Source organism: Pristis pectinata, chromosome 2, assembly GCF_009764475.1.
Source record: "Pristis pectinata isolate sPriPec2 chromosome 2, sPriPec2.1.pri, whole genome shotgun sequence".
NCBI classification, from domain to species: Eukaryota; Metazoa; Chordata; class Chondrichthyes; order Rhinopristiformes; family Pristidae; genus Pristis; species Pristis pectinata.
Window position 1 is genome coordinate 67380359 of NC_067406.1, and position 22593 is coordinate 67402951.

The 22593-nt window shown below is 39.9% G+C and overlaps 1 protein-coding gene across 6 annotated transcripts in view; it reads right to left on the bottom strand.

Moving 5' to 3' along the window:
• Nucleotides 1–22593, bottom strand: part of LOC127566568 (LIM and calponin homology domains-containing protein 1-like) — a 277152-nt gene that overhangs the window by 95413 nt on the left and 159146 nt on the right. For all 6 annotated transcript variants that reach the window (XM_052008998.1, XM_052009028.1, XM_052009008.1 and 3 more), the window contains one exon: nt 2860–2966. In XM_052008998.1, coding sequence (XP_051864958.1) covers nt 2860–2966 — 107 coding nt within the window. The remainder of the gene's footprint in view (nt 1–2859; nt 2967–22593) is intronic.

Consider the following 22593-nt stretch of genomic DNA (forward strand, 5'->3'; position numbering starts at 1 on the left):
AAGGACTGAAAGTATTTAAAAGATGGGCACATAGCTACTTGGTGATAACTTGTAGCAGAATCTAAGAAAGGGAGGAAATTAGCGAGATGAAGGTAGAGGTAATCATGCAGGATAATTGTGGATACCTTTTTAAGGAGTGGGTGTGATGCTGACAGTGCTGATAAGTTGGGAACAGTGGCTAAGAAAAAGTAGTTGTCGATAATGACAATGCTGTCTCAGCCAAAAAGGAATTCTTAAACTAGGGCAGGCACGGTAGTGTAGCGGTTAGCATAACGTTTACAGTGCCAGCGACCCGGGTTCAATTCCGGCCACTGTCTGTAAGGAGTTTGTACATTCTCCCTGTATCAGCGTGGGTTTCCTCCGGGCGCTCCGGTTTCCTCCCACATTCCAAAAGACGTACAAGATAGGAAGTTGTGGGCATGCTATGTTGGCGCTGGAAGCGTGGCGACACTTGTGGGCTGTCCCCAGAACACTCAATGCAAAAGATGCATTTCACTGTGTATTTCGATGTACATGTGACTAATAAAGATATCTTAGGGATCTATGTTGGCAGGAAGTTAAGGTAGCAGGTGGTGATTGTCTTGGAAGCAATCACTTTGCAAGAGTCGGGACACACACTGAGATAAAATAGTGGAGTGAAAAAGCATCCTCAATCACTTCTCCCAAACATAAATATAGTAACTCACTCCATTTCTGAAACCTGGATCCACTGAAGTCAAACGTTTGCAAAAGGCTGGGGAAGATGTATTTCTGAATTGCTGAAATCTCTGGTAAACATCTGTTGCTGTGCATGGATAATGGGGGGGTAGTGAAGTGGATGATCTTACAGTGCTGGGTAATAGGAGTGCAAGTGCTGGGATGGGAAACCTGAGGAGATGATTGGGTGTGCATATGTTTGGGAAGAATGAATGGTATGATTGAGACTGTGATGGGTTGGGGCAATGGAAGTGTTGAAAAAAAGATGATCCAGAGATAGGGTAACTGAGAAGAGTGCAGAGAGAGATTTGGGGAGTTATCCACAGGACCATGAAGAGCAGCCTGGGGTTGCAGGAGGGGAACATAGGGGCATTAATCCATAAGAGTGCAAAGTTACAGAAGGAGCATACCTTGTAATCATTTAACAGTTTGACTCCCCAGCATTCACCCAGGCAGTGTCAGGCTCTTCAATGAACACTGAAATATGCCTCAGCCTTTGGGTAAGATCTGCCTCAGTGTTCAAGGCTCAGATTCATGTTGTAATGATTGAGTAACATATGTGCAGAGGATGCAGGTTAAACATTCACTGCACATACACAAAGCACAATTTACATCTGTGGTTGGGTTTTTGTTGAGATTCATTCACATTGTACATAAAACATTGTGAGGGAATGTCTTGGCTGGAATGTCTGGATAGCTGATCTAGAATCGATTAATTATCCTTAAAAAAAAGAGTAAAACAATCAAGCTTGTTATCAATACCTTTCATGGAGAATTATGTAATTATGTTAAAGTAGATTGAGTATATTCTGGGGCCGCATTAAATCAGTGCCTTCCATATGTTAAACTTGTGCAACCCAAAAATAGGTTTAGTTGGAGCAGGAAAAGTAAGTTAAGGTTCAGTAAGACCAGAAAAAGTGAAGTATATATGATGCAAGAGCTACTGCTCTGATCAAAGATTCATAAATACATTCAACAATAACTCATTTATAACGTTGCTACAGGCAGTAGCCAGAACAATTATCTTCATATTCCTACCATAATTCCTGTATAACTGAATTTAGTCTTTACAGTAATAATATGATAATTATAAGACATCCAGAAATATGCTTTTACTTGAAGTATGATTAACATCTGGAGTAGATTATAAAATTGAACCCAGAACAAGACTCATTTAAAAAAAATAGTCGGATGCTGAAGGCAGAAAGTGCTTCGTATACTGTTCTGGAATGATGTGATCAAATGAACTGAAGGATCACCTCCAACCAACTTAACTTGCGGTGCTATGATCCATAGAGGAAAATAAGGTTGCAATTATTTTGCCAGTATAGCAGAGGCATATATTCAAATCAGAACAATTTATTTGCATTGATTCTGCTACACTTAACAGTATTTACATAGTTTGTAAAGGTAAAATTGGATTTCCTGTTTATATTTTGTTTTCTTTTATGACTTACGGAGCTGTCTGTTCATATACAATAAAAATGCAGTAATCAAAAAGCACACTGGAAGAAAATGTTGATTACAACACAGCCGCATCTGATAAATATGTCAAAATAATTCAGTGTTCTGTCACATTTTATAGCAGAACTTTTCTATATACGATAAACAATATGTCAGAAACATCTCCATGGATATGAATGACTTGAATTCCACTTATTCACAATATCTTGGCATTATTAATTAACTGGCATATTAATTTGACACATAAATGCATTGAATACTTCAGAATCCTGGAAACAAATTCCATAAGTCTGGTCATTGCCGAGATATGATATGTTTTAGCAATAATAAGGCAGAAAGTATCCAAACAGACATGAATCTGTAGCATAGAGGTTGAGCATTATTGTGACAAAGGGTAAAATTGTTATTTACTTCAGACTTGTATGGAACACACTAGATTGCAACAAACCTTGGAAATGGTAAAGATGTGCACCATTCAAGACAAGCTCCATTCAAGAATTTGCTTATACAAAGTGCATATATCCGCCTTTTTTTCCATTTAAATGACAGAATAGTATTATACATTCATTATTGCAAGAACTAATTAATTCAAATTGGCTTCTACATTCAGTACTCTTTCAAATTCTTTTCCAATTTGTATAAAGCACATTGCATTTTTTAAAATATGTTCATTACAAGTAGCTCTATTTTTTTACTTACTTGACTGTAGCTCTGTTGGTCATATCTTGGAGATCACCAGGGTCAAAAAGCTGTGATCCCTTAAGTCCAAGCTCTTCACATGCTCTCAAAAACAAAGTAATATTGTCCTATTGGAGAAACAAAATTCATACAGGATGACTGCACGTGTGCAACAGTACATTCAGCACAAATGTGATTAATGGAATAACTACCCTATGCCAATGATCATTTGTTTTAAAGCCATGCTGTTTCATCCTGGTTTATAGCCTGTAAGGCTCAAAAACAAGTAATCATGTTTTTTGGCATAACATCTGCAATCCAATCTACATTCAAAATATTTGAACAAAATAGTTTAATTAACATGATATGTAGTTACAAACACAAAGACTGTATGTATATGAAAAGGTCCAAATTTGCTTCTTGATGTGGATTAAATAAACATTGATACATTTTACCTGCACATTCTTCACAAATATCGTTAAATAAAACTAAAGTATTTTCCTATTTACATTGAATCACAACCACGGGCTCAAGAGTTAAAGCTGACAAGAGGCTTATGGATACAATGATTGTTCAATTTGATCTACAGAGAAGACTAACAAGTTAAATTTGAGGTGCAAAACTGCTTGTAGCCATTTTATTTTAAGGACTATAAAGTTTTTATATTGAGGGCTGCATTGTTAATATACATTCGGCATTGAATAGATCCAAAATAATTTCCCTAATCTCCACTAATTATAACAAGGCCAAAATGTTGATCAATGTGTACATTACTGCCTAGCCGTTCAGTAGCATTTGATAGCAGGGCTTTTAAGTGTACTGAAAAGTCCTGAGTGCTCCAGAATAAACCCACACCCAAAACTTTGAAAACTGGCACAGCCACATCCCCTGAGCTTTGTCAACTGTCAAACTGAATGTCTCTGACATTCATAAAGAGCCAAATACCATTCAAATCAATTATCAATTAAAAATTCTAAAGTATTAAAAATATAAAATAAAAATTAAATCACATACAATCGTCATCAATGTAAAACATTAAAGCAAATTTAATTAATTCAATTATACTTATCCCTCTCTTTCATAACCACCCATCTCCATTCAGATGAATGGGTGTGCTGTTCTTATATCAGGTCTGCTGGAGAATTGCAGCAAGATGTGATCTTATGCAAGACCAATAGTGGAGCAGACCCGGGAAATGGCTGGCTGACATGGATCAGCAAATTCAGCACTTCTGCAATTATGTAGCAGTCTCAAACATTCTGATATAGGAAAGGGAATGTGAATGACTGCAATACTAATTTGTTAATCCTTGTTTTCTAGAACCCAAGATGCAGTGGGACATGAAGTGCTTTTTGAATCTCATTGTTTTCTATTTTAATGCCTCTGAAAGACAGGATCATGCCATGAATATAATTTAAGAGAAAAAGGGGGCATGAGTGCTACTACAATTAAAGTTTAATCTGGAAACCAACATCATAACCATACCAATCTTCAGGAAACAAAAGCTTCAGTTCACTTTCACTTATAGTTGTTGGTCTCATTAAGATAATTGGGGTCGAAATTCATTTTCAATTGTTTGCACTGAGAATGTTATGCAGCAGTAATTACACATTGAATACTTCTGAGATCATGTCCTATTGAAGTCATGGGTTCCAGACAATTGCTGAGATATCAAAGACGAAGACACAAGAAATTCTGCAGAAACTGGATGTATCTGGAGCAATACACAAAAATTGCTGGAGGAACTCAGCAGGTCAGGCAGTATCTATGGAGGGAAATAAACAGTTGATGTTTCAAGCTGAGACCTTTCACCAGGACTGGAAAGGAAGAGGGCAGAAGCCAGAATAAGAAGGTGGGGGGAGGGGGAGAAGCACACGCAGGCAGGTGATAGGTGAGTTCAGGTGATAGGCGAGTCCAGGTGAAAGGTGGAAGGTAGTGGATGGGGGAGGGGGAGATATAATAAACTGAGAGGTGATAGGTAGAAGAGGCCAAGGGCTGAAGAAGGAGGAATCCAGTAGGAGAGGGCAGTGGACCATGGAATAAAGGATGGGAGGACAGGAGATGGGCAGGTTATCAAGGTGGGGGAAGGGAGCCATGGGAATAAGGGAAGACAAAGGAGTGGGGGGGGAAGAAAAAGGGGTGGGGGTAACTAGAAATCGATGCTACGGCCATCAGGTTGGAGACTTCCAAGGCTGAATATGAGCTGTTATTCCTCCAAGCTGTGTCTGGCCTCAATGTGGCAGTAGAGGAGGCCGTGGATAGACATGTCAGTATGGGAGTGGGATGTGGAATTGAAGTGGGTGGCCACCGGGAGGTCCTGGCTGTTGTGGCGGACGGAACGAAGGCGTTCGACGAAGCGGTCACCCAATCTGTGTCGGGTCTCACCAACGTACAGGAAGCCGCACCGGGAGCACCTGATGCAATAAATAACACCCTCAGACTCACTGGTGAAGCACTGCCTCACCTGGAAGGACTGTTGGGGACCCTGAATGGTGGTGAGGGAGGAGCTGTAGGGACAGGTGTAGCACTTGGTGCGATTGCAGGCATAAGTGCCGGGGGGTTATCAGTGGGGAGGGATAAGTGGACAAGGGAGTCGCAGAGAGAGCGGTCCCTTTGGAAAGTGGAGAGAGGGGGTGAAGAGAAGAAATGTCTGGTGGTAGGATCCCATTAGAGGTGGTGGAAGTTGCAGAAAATGATGTGTTGGATGTGGAGGCTTGTGGGGTGGTATGTGAGGACAAGGGGAACCCTGTCCCTGTTTTGTTGGTGGGGGGAAAGGTTGATGGCAGACGTGCAGGAAGTGGAGGAGATACGGGTAAGGGCAGCCTTGATGGTGATGGAAGGGAAATCCCGGTTACTGAAAAAGGAGGACATCTTTGATTCCTAGAATGGAAAGCGGCAGAGGCCGAGGAACTGGGAGAAGGGGATGGCGTCCTTACAAGTGACAGGGTGGGAAGAGGTGTATTCGAGGTAACTGTGGGAGTCAGTGGGTTTGTAGATGATGTCTGTGGTTAATCTGTCTCCACAGAGGAAGACAGAGAGATCCAGAAAGGGGAGAGAGGTGTTAGAGATGGACCAAGTGAATCTGAGGGCAGGGTGGAAGTTGGAGCAAAGTTGATGAAATTGATGAGCTCGGCATGGGTGCAGGAAGCGGCACCAATGCAGTCGTCAATGTAGTGGAGAAAGAGTTGGGGGGCGTTACTGGTGTAGACTTGGAACATGGACTGTTCAATGTATCTGACAAAGAAGCAGGCATAGCTGGGACCCATGCGAGAGCCCACGGCTACACCTTTAGTTTGGAGAAAGTGGGAGGAGCCGAAAGAAAAGTTGTTAAGGGTGAGCACCAGTCCCGTTAGATGGAGGAAGGTGGTGGTGGAGGGGAACTGGTTGGGTCTGTTATCAAGAAAGAAACGGAGAGCCTTAAGGGCTTTCTGATGGGAGATGGAAGTGTACAGAGACTCGATGTCCATGGTGAAAATGAGGCAGCCAGGGCTGGGGAACTGGAAGTCGTTGAAGTGATGGAGAGCATGCAAACTGTCATGAACATAGGTAGGACGGGATTGAACCAAGGGCGACAAACTGGAGTCAAGATATGAGGACACATTTTACTGGGTGAGCATGTGGTCGAAGAGCTGGAGAGCAGCCGAGATCACGGAAGGGGAGCAGTGAGAGAAGGTCTCACAGAACTCCAGTCGAAGAGAGGAGGAAAACTTCTTCAGGGTTTTTACTGGGTGAGCACATGGTCGATCTTATTGGGCGAGCACGTTGCTTGTATATTGCTGAGGTATCAATGTTTGCTGTGCATTGAGGTTTGAGAAGATCAACTTCCTGACCAGTAGCAATGCTTGAGGTGAGGGAAGATTACAATATGATTGATCAGCAAGCCCACTGAAAAAGGGAAATATATTCTCAAGTAAGGATGTTGTGACTTGGATTCCACTTTGCCTGTGTTATATCCAAATGAGAGGTACTCCTGTTCTTCTAGGTCATTCAGATCAAGGGTTTTCCTCATGATGGTTAAGAAAACTTGATGAGTTGCTGCCATCTATTGGGTACATGGCACAGGCATGGCAGGCTTTGCATCAGTGATGGACTGCAGTGAATGTTCAGGGTGGTTAACAGAACAGCTGCTGTGTTGAATGAGGTTAAGCTTCAGTTTATTTGAAGTTGAGAGGATTCTCTGTCCCTTTGAAGCTACAGTCCTGGAGGAAAATAAGAGAATGTACCTCCTTGTCCTTGGAAGCATATTGAACTTCTCTTGCAATCCTGACTGGTGCCTGGTCAACTAATTTAATTAGGCATTACTCTACAGATTACAGCTTTACTAAGAGAACAGATGGAAAAGCAACAAAAAATCACACAGTAGTTACTTTATTTAGTTAGCACAATATCATCACATATATATGCAAAGCATCAGAATTATGACTTGGTTTAAAAGAAGTGCACATGTTATCGCCACTTGAAGTTTTGTTTCCACATGAACAGAGAAAAAAGAAATTTGGCTAACTAACTTGGACATCTAGTTTTATTGGGGTATCATCATGAAATGATGATATGTCACCTGCATAACAAAGTATAGAAAATAACCAACTGTCCCTGACATATAAAGAGGACCACTAAAATGAAACAGGTATGGACATATTATAGCTTCCTTAACCCTCAATCCATCATGTCAGTTGGGTATGCTTTATAGGCGTCTCAAATGACTTTGGTTAAAATAGGCCCATATTCCAGATGTTAAATTTCGGATTAGGAATCAGTGCTCCCCCCAGTGGATTTTATCTACTGCTGTTGGCCTAATGACCCTTTCTCCCCTACTAAGCATGAGGAGAAGTTCATACATATGAGCTTAGCAGAATTGCACCAATCCCATGGTCACAGAATATATAACATTATAATGTGTCTGAGTAATAGAACTGATTTCTGACCAGTTAACATGAGGCAGTAATTTTAACATACGTCAATCATTTATTATTATCATATGATCTTCATGAGGCATGTTCCACTCAGATTTACTCATTAGCAATTTATAACAACGGATCTGCAATCTATTTCTGAGTAACACTTCTATTATGACATCCCATATGAGGAAAGCTGGCCCATAGCAACTGTTGTTGGTGCACTTGTCAGTGCTGGTGACATCACAAAATACCAACACAGTGGAAATTGGGCAATGCAAGATAATCACCAGACCTCACTATGCCACCCACAACCCCACCCCAATAAGCTTTCTGCATCTTTTCAGATGGCCATTCAGACACGAGATCTCATTTCTCTGTGATCTGATTGAGCTTTGGTGGTCCAGAAGCAGCCAACAAAAATATCCCAGTTTAATCATTTGGTCCAATCCGATTACAATTCTGTTAAAATACTTGAATAAAGCCTTAGAAAAGTATTTAATCTACTATTGGCATCCTAGAGATGCCAACACTGTGGAAATTGGGCTGTGCCAAGTTCTTCCACAGTTCATTTCAGCAGCACAAACAAACTGCAAGACAACCAATCCTTTTCAGAAGTTATGAAAAGCAAGTTACAGAACTGTTAATCTCCAGCAAAAAATATTTCTTGAACAACTTTGTGGCTTACCTTAAAACCATAATAGTACATGCCTTGAAAGCTAATACCACATTTCCATTTCCAATACAGAAGTTTTGCTCACTCTAACTGTGCACACATTTTAAAAAAAGATGGAATTGAGCCATTTTGAGTTGTGGAACATATGCAACTATTTCATTTTGGGACATATTTCAGCCAATATCTGGTTTATTAATTTGGGTACAAATTGAAAAATACATCGCAAAATTAAAAATAAACCTGAAATAAGGAAATCTCTATGCCACCAACCCATCTCTATGCCCCCACTAAATTCACTATATATTTTCAGATAGTTATTCAGATGCAATAGCTTATTCCTCCATAGCTTGGTTGAGCCTCAGTACCTCAGAAACAGTCAACAAAAAAACCACAGTTTAACCATTTGATCCAATATGATTACAGTTCCATTAAATTACTGGAATAGTGCCAGGGAAAAGTGTCTAATCTACTTATCTAAACATTCTGAAACACTTATTTTCTGATAAAGAAATGCAACATTTGGCTCATCCCTTTGTTTATATATAAACTTTGTTATAACTGATTAGTTCCAGAGCAGTCTTTCATATTATGCCCAAGTGAAAATAGCAATGCACAGTTAGCATCAGAGAGTGACTGCACATTAAAATATTCAGTTCCCATGTTTTCCTACAGGTTTAAGGAGGTTGTGCTTCACTGACATTATTGTCCAAACTGAAAAATAAATCCCGTTTGTCTGACTGATCATGGTTTAGCAATGAATGATCATATTGTGTACACTGCAGCTAGGTGGAGTACAATGACTTTGGATAAACAGAGCGCAGCTGCCAATATCTGTTGCTGAGGTTTGGCTCCCAGACATGAGGAGGAAAGCGATGCTACTGCCAAGAAATTTCAGTCTGTACACTGCCTGACCCTGACTGAAAAACAAACCTACTTCTCCCTTTGTTTGTTCTCAGGTGCTGATCCTGTTCATGCCATAATCAAAGACCACTTTAAAAATCAAACGTCTTCCATATACAATCCATGATTAAACATGCAAGTCTTTATTAAAGTAAAAAACCCACGAAGATTATGAAATTATTTCCTGAAATGTAATTACTGAAAATGTAATTAAATCTCTAGTATTAATTCTTGGAGGTTGCAACTAAACAATTAGTGATGAATGAATACTGCGTATAATCAAGTTCTTCTCTCCACTACTTCAGGCCATTTAAAATAAACATATTAAAGCCTCCATTAAAATTAAAGGAGTGGATTTCAATGTAAATAATATTAACATGCCAGCATCCCCAAAAGTAATTTCTATAATCAAATCATTCATAGAGGTTACTCATTCAGTGTCCAATGATTTGTCACTCCTGGTTTCAACAGTCCTAACTAGGATAAGAAAATTACAGTGCTACTCACGAGTTGTACGTTACTACAAAGCAGTAACATGTATGCTTTTAATGAGTATTATGGGTACATATTGTAGCATGCATCAAAAACTGCATACTACAGTCAACAGCATAACTGCAAAAACCCCTGAAAGCAAACCTATGATAACACTGGAACCCACAATTGTTCCATAGTTACCAGTTCAAATTCCAGTCGGGATTGGAAAACATCATTTCCAGTGACAGGACTGAATAAGTGCTGAAAGTTTGGACACCCTGCCTTTTGGATAAGACATTCAATCAAGACCCCACCTGCCTACTCAATTGGACACAAAAGATCAGTGTTTGATGAGGTTCAGTAAAGTAGTCCCAGTTCTTCTTCAAAACCCTTCATCAACCTACAACAAAAATTTATGCAGTATTTATTCATCTACTGCTCAAGAGATCTTGCTGTGTAAAATTTTGCTGCTTTATTTGCCAACCTGTCAATGATAACTGGGCTTCTAAAATAATCCATTAGTCATAAGATGTTTTGGAATATCCCAAAGTCTTTCTTTATTAAAATATGATCACAACTGGACTTCCTATTTTATGTGAAAATGCTTTGACTACATGAACATGCTTTGTATACAGCAGGGAATCATAACTTGGCAATGCAGGAACTGCTGATGATTCCCAATTATTCCAAGATGTTTGGTTGAAGTTTGGGACAAACACAGGAAACTGAAAGGGAATAACCCATCTTAGAAAAGAAGGTTCATCTTAACAGATATTCAATCTTGTGAGGGAGAAAAATGGCATTAAAAATAATGAAGCAAGACTTGCTTATAATTGATAGGCTGTAGTAACAAATTTCACCACAAACAAGCAGACTGGAACCCGAGCAGTTCTCACTCCACTTGCTTCATGCCTTGATGAAGTTGTGCAATAGGAAACAGATTACAAAAAGCTTTGAGACCTTGGCAGGCTATTCTGTAACACCCTATGATCTGTCCAAGAATTAAAATTTTGTTTCAATACCCTGAAGGAATGTTAAACAAGGATAAGATGCTGTCTTATATCATTCTTCTGTTCTAGTTCCTGCTTAATTCAAGGGGATCAGAAGAGGATATCTTTGGTCTCCAAAAAGCCATATGTTATATCTCTAAATAAGTTATTGCAGATTGCAATAAAATGTAGCATTCATGGTTAGTGTTAGTGTAACAAGAACTCCTGTAAATAATGTCGGCCTGTGGTCAGCGTCATTGTAATAATGAAAACATTTCTTTCATGGAGGCTATATAACTGAGTTAAAATTGTGTAGCCACATGCCTAAGGTAAGGTGCTCTATTAAGCTGATGGCTGCATGGAGGTGAGGTGAGAGTCATTGCCTTTGATATTGAGGCAAAAGTGAAGTTAATGGGCATCAAAGGGAAAATACTCCAATGGTTGGAGTCATACCACACATAAAGAAAAATGGTTGTGGTTGGCAGAGGACAATCATCCCAGACCCAGGACAACACAGCAGAGTTCCTTGTGGTGTATCCTAGGCTGCTTCATTAATGACCTTCTTTTCATCATAAAATCAGAAATGGGGATGTTTACATGTGATTGGGCAATGTTCAGTTCTAATCACAACTCCTCAGCAAATGAAGCAGTCCAAGCCTGCATGGACAAATTTCAGAGATGGGCTGATAAGTGGCAGCTAACATTTGTACTATTACAGTGTCTGGCAATGACCATCTCCAGCAAGAGAGAATCTAAGCGCTTGCCCTGGCATTACTATTGCTGAGTCTGTTACCATTAATATTCGGGGTTACCACTGAGCAGAAATTCAAATAGACCAGCTACATAAATCCTGTGGCTACAAGATTACTCACCTCCTAATACCCCACGACCTTTCCTCCACCTACATACCTGCAACATATGTGACTTCACTTGTCTGAATAAGTGCAGTGCTAACCATTGCCAAGAACCTCAACACAATCCAGGACAAAGCAGCCCACTTCAATGGCATCCCATCAATCTCACCAAACATTCATTCCCTCACACTGCTACACAATTACAACAGAATGTACTATGGCAAAATACACTGCAGATTCTCACCCATGCTACTCCAACAGCATTTCCGAAATCCATGACCTCTAACATCAAGAAGGCACATGCGACCATCACCACCTGCAGATTCCCTTCCACGTCACATACCATCCTGACTTGGAAATATATTGTTGGTCCTCCATCATCACTAAGTTTAATTACTGGAACTCCTCCGCTAGCTGTGGTTCAAGAAAGTGGCTTGCCATCACTTTCTCAAAAGCAATTAGGGATAGGTAATAAATAAATGCTGGCGTTGTTGGCAACACCCAGATCCTGAAGATGAATAAATAAATCTGCAAATCAGGATGAATCAACAACGGAACCAGTTTTTAAGTAAGATGAATATATGACAATACAGAAATGAATGTAAGTGAGATCACACGACAACAAAGCTGGATTGTCCACAGTAACCATTAAGCCTGCAACTATATTTTCAGACCTTTGCACATTATCTGGCAATGTTTGATGAAAACTGGTTCTGCTGGAACCAATCATTAGAGAGTCAACTGCAGAGTTGTACCACCTGCTGCAAAAGCACCTGTGTCAGAGGAATGACAGTGCCAGTAACGATCATCTCCTTCATTAATATTTTTCGTATCTTTTTTCCTTCTGACCATCATGACATTCAACCCCCAACGTACCAACAGGTAAATGAAATGTTGGTCAGAATGTCCAGCATTTTTATTTCTTTACTCACTGCAGCACAATGGCAGAGCTGCCAAACCATGCAGTCCTGCTTTATTTCTAAAGATATAACAGCTACTGTTGTCAGATTACCACTCTTGCCTGCCACCACCACCTAAATTTATTTTATGTGCCAACAGTTAATCATCTGGTATATAACTATCTTGTGTTACAATGACGTTATGCATGAAACACTTGAAGATGTGATGGTGCCAAGGTTATATTGCAGCCTGAACATGTGCTTTGTTGGAATTTTGGTATGAATGAAATAAAGATAAAACACTCTCAAGGAATGCTTGATCTGGGCAGGCTCTAAATTGAGAACAGATTGATAGATAATACCATGTAATAGGGCAACATGCCCGGTAGACAGTACCATTAGCAAGTCCTACCTTGGGAGATTCCTTAAGGTTTGGCATTTTCTTCCCCTTCGTGTAGTATAATACAACATGTAGACCCTGCATGGTGGTCCCCAGGATATTGATTGTAAGGGACAGAGCAATAATAATGGCATTGAATGTCAAGAATAGGTGGTTAGAAACAGGCCGTTTGTCCCACCAAGTCAGTGCCAACCATCAAGCAGCTATTTACACTAATCCCATTTTATTCTTCCCACATTCCCATCAACTCCCCCTAGATTCTACACACCAGAAGCAACTTACAGTGGCCATTTAACTTACCAGCCTGAATGTCTTTGGAATGTGGTAGGAAACTGGAGCACATCTTACTTCCAGCGTTTTGTATATCTATTTCAGATTTCTAGCATCTGTAGCTTTTAGCTTTTCGAAAATAAATACAAGGGTGACTGTTAGTTGGTGGGTAACGTGCAGCCAATTGAGAAAAAGGTGGGAGTGTTGATGCAGTTGGTGGGCAATACCATTAGAAGTTGAGTTCACACACCTTGAAAATCTGTTTGAGATGAAGCAAGAATCATCTGTCTGTTCTTCCCTTGGACAACAGTGTATGTGCTCCACCCACTGACATTCCATTTATACTCTTACTCCTGCCTTAGTCAACCCAGACTGAATGTAAAGGCATAATCTGAAATCAGAACTTCAAGGCCCAGAGTGGGTGCTTTCATTTATATGCCTTGTTATCCAAGTTTATATCCTGACTGTGTCTATTTCTGTTTTGCTGGAGAGAGGGCCATGCTGTGTTTGGAAAAATAAGGACATGGAACTTCTCGTAAATGGGGAGGTGTGGTAAACAGCAATACAAGATGATTGATAATGCTCATTATTTGCCTGGCAAAACAAAAATACTATGTCTAGGAATTAATTCAGTGCCCTGAAATAGAGCAGTAAGTAGACACTTCATGACTGCCCTACAATAATCTCATTTTGGAGTTCACTGCTGGAAAATTCGGTACCCAATCAACCCAAGGCACTTCCATTTCCACATAGGGCTTATACACTCAAAGGTCCTTCCATTAAGGAAACCAGATAACTCAAGGTCATGGCCAGACACAGGGCCATGCGAGGTATAAAGGATGAGTTTGGGCTGGAGGAAGAAGGCTGCCATTGGAAGGAGGGGATTAAATTACGGTGTGGGTCAGTTTCTGGGGATTTGCAGAAGGTGGAATTGGTAGCTGAGAGACAGGATTAGAAGATGTAGAGCAGGATTGATATTTGTGAGTTAGAATTAGTATTTGGTAGGTCTGAATCTCTGATTGGAAGGGTAATCTCAGGTTGGGTTAGATTGGCAGATCAGTAAATGGGGTGGTGTTGGGTGAATAGTAAGCTTGGGGGCTATGGAGGGTGGGTGTGGAGCTTGAAGGAGAAACAAAACGACTATCTCCTCAAAGGGAACCTGGCTGAAGTGGACACAGAGCTGGCCTTGGAACTGCTCAGGAAGGTTCCCCTTAAGTCATGCCGAATATTTTTATAAGGGTCTCTTGGGAATGGCACAGGAAACAGATGTGCAAATGAAAATTACAGAAAATGTTTCTAGCTAGGAATGGCACATCAATGAACACCACTGTACATATCTGAGCAACCATCTATGTTTCAGGTGGACTGTTGGCCGAGAATGAAAATCACAAACTATGGGCAATTTGCATGAAGTTCCTGATTTTCAACAATATTTGATTGTGTGACCCACATAAGCATATTGCTATGAAATCTAGTTTCTGGGCATTAGCCTATTGTGACAGAACCGTGTGGAAAACCTATCATGGATTCAATCTGAACAAGTGGCAAGACAAGCAAATGGAAATGATGCCTAAGAAGCAAAGATTCAGACAGGATAGTGAAGTTTTTGGTTATCTAGGACACACACGTTATACCAATCTCAGAAACAAATCTAGATGTTACTGGGCCAAATATCTGCAGACCATCAATCCCAGATGAATGGCCTTTGGCATTCACCATGCCAGGTTTGTTGAACTAGGAGTGGTCACCCAAATTAGCACATTTTAGGTAGGTTCCCACACCATTATTGGTGCCTCCTATGGACCATCTGCTGAAGGAAGCTTGAAATTGCAGTGGACAGTTTCAGAAAGAGAAACATGGAGCAAGGAGGGTTTCAAGGCCCTCGTCCAATAGAGAATTATAAAAATGCCCTGTGGCCGGCCTCTTTGTAGGGCCAATCAATATTTCTTCAATCACAGTCTAAGCCACAAATAACAATGAGAAGTACTGCAGTAAAATGTCACATGCACTTCAAGGCTAAACAATTCTACAGAGGGAAAATATTTCCTTTGGCTTTAAAGAGAAAAGTGATACGTGAGGAACAAAGCTTCTCTCATGTCCATTTTGCTTTACCCTGCAATCCTTTCCATGGTTCCAAGTTAAGGAATATAATCATTTGGTTCAACTTCTGCCATAATTGAGATGGAACTCTAAATGTCCAGCCATAATTAGCAAAGAATGTACAGCGAATGTAAGACATATGATAACACTTTTCCCTGGCACGTGTCAGCTACATATGCTGTTCTTCGAAAATAAAATACTTCCCGTGCCATTCCAATAACTCCAATCAGGCCCAATGGCTGGTGGAGGAACAGGTGTGCTCAGTGAATCTAGTGACAGAATGAGAAAAGCTTGAGGCCACAAGGCTTTTTAATAAATAATGGTAGTGCCGCTGATGCACTGATGTACAAAACCAGAGGTGCAAAATGCACAATTCCATAACAGCCATATTAGCAGAATGGTGAATGGATCTGTGGTTACTGTAGTGTTAGCCACAAACAGAAGATATGCTGTATTTTGCTGGAGACTTGGACTATTTTAGCATGAGCAAATCAAAGAGTCATACCAACAAACAGCTAAGTGGTCACTTCATCAATGCGGGAAATGTAACTAAAATATAATTTACATGCTTTCTGAGAGTAGAAGGCAATGAGAAGGAAATGGTTAAAATTTTTAAGGGCAATTCAGCCTTACAAAATTATCTGCAAAGTGGGATATATCCTTTTCAGGATATACTTCAGTTAATGGCACCCTTGCCTCAGAGACAGAAGGCTTTGTGTTCAAGTCCCATTCCAGAGAATTGATTACATAATTTAGGCTGACACCCTGGTGTAATTGAATGTGAGTGTAATAAAAGTGGTGCGTTTTGTGTGAGATATTAAATCAATATCCTGCCTGTTCATTTAGATAGCGACACAATTTCAAAGAAAAGCCGTAGAGCTATTCTTTGAGTCCTCAATCAAAATCATCAAATACAGACTTTCTGGCCATTGCTATTTTTGAGACCTTGTTATGGACAAATTGGCTGCTATATTTTCTGCACTACAACAGTAACTACACTTAAAGTAAAAAGTGCTTCAGATGCAGTGGACAATGCTGTATAAATGTGTTATTTTTAAAAATATGTATATTGATTGTGCAGGCTACACTGTGATTGGAACTACAGTTCTCCCCTTTTACTCTGCTATAAGTACTGCTCGAAGCCTGACCCTGAATTGGTCAGAGTGAAGGGAGAAAGCAAGAGCAGAGCCTACAACACTGGATTAGAAACTCCAGCCAAACAGTGGGACAGGCACAAACCAAGATAAACAGCAACAATTGAGGACAACAAACCCATTGCTGAGAACCAAGCCTTGCAAAAGTCACTCTAAATGGAGCTCTAAAGACCAGGATCAGAGGCGAAGAAAGAAAAAACAGTTAAGAAAAACATGACAGGTGGTGTTTCCAAACACAGCAAATCTGATTAACACACAATAGATTTGATTGTTATTGTCCCTCTGAGATAATGTAAAATGCAATGCTTTAAATGTTCACTGGCTTTAATGGTTCCTGTGTCTGCCCATTCCTTGGGAAAATAATAACAGTAAAAAACTGCCTTGGTTGCATAAGTCAGCAAGATCCTTTTCTTCCCCCTAGATCCTGTTGTATTTACTTAAACAGTGTATTCACTTTAAACTCTGAAGGTTGGTCACCAAGACTTCCTAGTATTATAGTCTGCTTGGACATTCTTGTGTAAGAGGTCTGGGCACCCACCACTGATTGTAATTGATTGAGTGACAGAACTTGCTACAACATTGTTCAGTTAATGATCCCACTTCCTCAATCTCAAAATACAAAATAAAACCATTAAATGGGTGTACTGAGAATAAAATATTTGTCTGAAAGCTTCACAACAGTTAAATGATAATAACAGAATATTGAACAATTTTAATTCATTTATAAAATTCCATAAGTACAATGTGCTATCAGCAATTCACACCTAATGTTTGTAAGTCCCCCTCATCTCTCCAAATCTCTTTTCTCTTTACTAAGACTTAAAACTCATCTCACTGACAGAGCATTCACTCACTGTTTTACTTCAGAGAGGAAGCTGGAGATAAAAAAAATATTTAAAAAGGGCAAGCTTCTGCTTTCACTTCAAAACAGAAAATGCTGGAAACCCTCAGCAGGTCAAGCAGCCAGTGTGGGAAGAGAAATGGAGTGGATGTCAGTGACCTTTTATCAGAACTCAAAAAGTTTTGTTTAAATTGAACAGAGAGGGAGGGATAGAGAGAGAGAGAGAACAGAGGGAATATCTGTGATAGGCTGTAGACCAAAGTTGTCAGGTAATAATTATTCTAAAGGTAGAGACATAAGAGGAAAATGAAAGGAAACAAATTGAAACAGAAAGGACAGGCACATCTATGGAGAGAAATAAATGGTGGTTTCCTTAAATTGTTTAATTCAGTGTTAAACCACAAACATGAAGCCATGGTTCACCTGAATTTCTTCCAATATAGTATATTGCATCAATTGTTCACAGTGTGGTCTCCTCTACATTGAAGAAACCAAATGCAGATTGGGTGACCCCTTTGTTCAGTTTATACAAGCAAATTTGAGTTTCCAGTTGGCTGCCCCACTCCCATTCTGACCTCAGCCATCCAGATTTTGTGTACAATCTCGATGTAATTGGCTCAATGGCTACACAGCAATATTAAGCAAAATTAAGATTCCATCTCCCAGTGGCCTGGAGAGGGACTGGCGCCACCAATGACCAGGCAATGGAAGGTATAATGCATGGCGATCAGCATGTTATTTCACCGATCTGGCCACCCTCTGACTGGAAACAAAGTGAAGATCATGTTACTACTTCAGTAACTTTTGATCCACAGGATGAATGGTCCAGCTCTGTGTTTGTGTATTTATTCTGAGTCATGTCACATTTGTGAGAGCTTTAGAACGAGAAAGCAAAGAAAGATACAAGAAGTATACTTGCTATTTGTTAATAGACTCCTGATCAGCTCTGCTCCATATCAGGACATGCATTTAGAAAATAGACCATGTACTGGGTCAGGTCACTTGGAACTCAGTGCTGACACTGGATGAGGCCATAAGGACACAAGTGATTTTGTCCATAGGTTATCTGTAACATTGAGAGTTTGCAATTTTTTTCCAAAAAGGCAGAATCAAACATCATCCCAAAGTGGTTTACAGCTGATAAAGTAGCTGACTGCAGTGCAGTTGCCATTGTGACATAGAAAAAATGGTGGTCAATTTGTGCCAGAAACACCACTGGGGCTGTAATGTAATAAACTATTTCAGAGATGTTCATTAAGAAATAGTTAGCAGGAGTCCAAGAGGGGGGAAATGCTAGAGATAATTATAAAGGATGAGATAACAGGACTTATTAAAAGAATCAATGGGATAAGACGAAGTCAGCATGGACTTCTGGAAGTGTTAAACCTACTGGAATTTTTTGAGGATGCAACTGGTAGAATAGATAAGGGAAAACCTGCGGATATGTTGTACTTGGATTTTTAGAAAGTTTTTGATAAATACACACTAACCTTTCATGAAGATAATGTATTTGCGCAAATTGAACATTGGTTGAAAGCCAGGAAACTGAGAGTTGGAATTGATGAGTCTTTTCTAGCAACACAGGAGGTAACTAGTGAGCTACCACAGGGGTCAGTGCTTGGCCCTCAGCAAATTCATAACACATAACAATGATTTAAATGAAGGAACAGAATGTAATATTTCAAAGTTAACAATAACTCTAAACTGGGTGAGATTGTGAACTGTGAGGAGGATACAAAGAGGCTTCAAGGTGACTTTAAAAATGTCAAATGCAGTATAATCTGAATAAATGCAAAGTTATTCACTTTGATGGAACAAAAAAACAGAAAGGCAGGGTTTTATTTAATTGGTTTTAGATTGGGATGTGTTGATGTACAAAGAGACTTAACTGTTCTTGTACACCAGTCACTGAAAGCAAATGTGCAGGAACAGCAAGCAGTTAAGAAGGTGAATGGTATGTTTATCTTTGTAGTCAGATATTATCAGTACAGAATCAAGGAAGTCTTATTATACTTATACAGGCCTTGGCGAGACCACACTTGGAGAGTTTTGTGTAGTTTTGGTCTCTTTATTTGAGAATGGATATACTTGCCACAGAGGAAGTGCAACAAAGGTTCATCAGACTAATCCCTGGGATGGTGCAACTGCCACATGAGGAGAGGTTAGGTTGATTGGGTTTGTATTCTCTATAGTTTATAAGAATGAGAGGAGATCGAATTGAAACCTACAAAATTCTGACAAGGCTAGACAGATTGGATGTCATAGGATGTTTCCTCTGGCTGGGGAGTCTAGAACGAGGGGTCACAGACTCAGATTACAGAGCAAGAGATTTAAGACTGAAATGAGGAGTTCTTTTTTCCCCATACAGAGAGTGGTGAATTTGTGGAATTTGCTACCACAGAGGGTTGAGGAAGCCAAAGCCATTGATTTTTTTTAAGGAGGTCAGTAGGGCATCAAAGGGTATGGGGGAAGAGAGCAGGTATGTGTTACTGAGAAAGATGATCAGCCATGATCGTATTGAATGACAGAGCAGGCTGAAAATGCCAAAAGGCCTACTCCTGCTCCCGTTTCCTATGATTCTATGTTACCCCTGTGGGATTTTTTGGAATTATGCCATGATATCTTTTACATGTAGTTTTAATGGTTTTGTTTTGAAGAGAAAAATATCTAAAATAACAGTGACTGCTCAGTAGGTAAAGCAAATTTTTTGTGATATTGATACACACACTGGTACTACACCATGACAACCCGCAGGGGATTTTAAACCTTTTCAACCTGACACTTATCTTCTTCCTTCTCCAATGAGAGTTTTGTGAAAATAATACAATTTGCTGATCGTTCATCCTTCTTGGCCTGTTTTGGATTAAAGCTGAGAGAGATATGAATCAACTCGAGACTCCTCATGTTCATGCTGCACTCACCACATTCATCAGGACAAAGCTGAAGACAAAACCCAGCAACTATCAGGAACAGCTCCCAGCATGCTGCAGGTTCTCACTGCTCTGGCCAAAAGCTGGCATATCATGGCAAAATTAGATGATCACAACATTCTGCTTTCATAAAAGCCTGGGTTAAAGTGGAGTAAGACGAAGTCATAAAGTCATACAGCACAGAAACAGGCCCTACATGCCAAGGATCAAGTACCCATCTATACTCATCCCATTTATCAACACTTAGTCCATAGCAAACTATGCATTGGTGATTCAAATGCTCATCCATATACTTCTTAAATGCTGTGAAAGTATCTGCTTCCAGTATTTGGCAGCATTAGTCTTGGTAAGAGTCATCATTTGTTACTTTACTTTGTTTATTAACATAGAGTCCAGGATGGATTCTCCTCTTTGGGATGAGGTATCAGATGGGCTGGAATACCTCCTGCTCAATCCTGACCCCAACTCATTTCTCTGATTCAAAGTCCTTAAAGGTACTTGACATTAAGCAGCAACCATATAATACCCAGTTACAAAATCAAGACCACATTTACAGCATCAGAGGGGGAGACAAGTCATCTAAAGGGGCCTATTTGTTTCAAAGGTCAAGATACGCCTGTGAAAGCCTTAGCAGGGGTCAATGCTGATAAATGGGTGGAAGACTCTATAGTAGGGCCAGAGGCCTCTAATGATCTTCCCCCTCATAGTCACTACTTTAATTTAAATAAAAAGAAATAGTTAATGAAGTATTTACAAGCCCATGAATAAAAGGAAAGCCCAAGTAAGGATAGGATCTTTACTACAAACTGACAGAAATATGAAATGTCAGCATTTACCAGGGAGGCCCACACTTTCAGAATGAGTGACTTTTAATGATAGATCATTGATTCTGTTTCTCTCTCCACAGATGTGGCTGAACTATTGAATTTTCCAGCATTTTCCATTTTTATTTAAGAATGGGGGACTTGTATTGTCATTGGCAGCTTCCAATAAATGAGTGGTACAAAGTTAAAATAAAATATGTCCTTGCATACAGACCTCCACACTTTATATGCTAAGCCACAAGTGTTTTTAATTGATGGTTGAAAACATTGACTGATGCCATTGAAAGAAGATGAACCAGGGGTAAGTGTTGCTTGTTTTTTTGAGAGATTTTAAGACCTTTCTCTGGACCTGTGGAGTAGCATAGGTTACTGAGACTGAGTTGAACTTTATTGATTTAGTCTTTTCTACTTACGTCAGCCATATTATGACATGGTCAAGATAAACAGAATTGGTCATTTAGTTTCTTGTGAAGACATTGATAGAATGGAACACTTTTTTTGCTGCATGACATTTGCAGAAGGGAAGAGGAAGCCCATTATTTACATATTTCCTCACAACATAGGAGACCATTTGGCCCATTGAGTCTATGCCAGTTCGCAGAGCAATCCCATTCCATCACTTATTTCCCTGTAACCTATTCTCTCACACATGTCCACCAACAGCCCTGATTCTCCCACCTACATTGGAGGCAATTTATGCTTGCCAATTAACTTAAAAATGGGGGCATCTTTGGGACATGGGAGGAAACCAGAACACCCAAGCAAAACCCACATGGTCATAGGGAGAGTATGAAAACACCACACAGAGAGCTTTAGTGGTTGGGATTAAACCTGTATTGCTGGTGGCACGACCTGCAGCACCAATGTGCTGTCCTTAGTTTACAGGTACTAAGACATTGAAGGTTAATAAAAATCTTGCTATCTCCAGCCAAACTGGGATTTCAGACATTTGAAGAGTTGGTTAACCTTGATCAATAGCATCAAGCCCCAGTCCTTTTGTTTCACTGCACAGATTTAATAGCTGATGTCAGCATCCAGCTGAAATTGCTATGTGCTCTCCTGCAGATTTGAGGCAAATAGCTGAACAGCAAGGCAGCATGTAATTGACATCTGAACTTCAATATGGAAAGTTATTGATAGGAAAATGTGGGATAGGTCTATAGTGGATCTGGGAAACTGATACACAGTCACCATATAGATCAACACAGATTAATTGGGCCATAAAAATAGCTAATCACCGGGATTCATTTCTGGAGGGATAAGAGCTGAGACCTTGTTAAACTTGCACTGAAATTTGCTTGCACCTCACTTGGAGTATGATGCACAGTTCTGTTTCCCCTTTATGAAAAAGGAATAGCAATTGAAAATGTGAGAGGCAATTTACTAGAATGGATATCAAAATCAAAAGATTACACTTATCAAAAGTTACTGAATAATCTGGGGGTCTTCAAACCTAGCAAATAAGTGATTGAAGAGTGAGCTGATGGAGATTTTCAAATTCTGATAGGAAGTAGAGAGAAAATGTTTCTATTTGGAGGATAAATCCGAA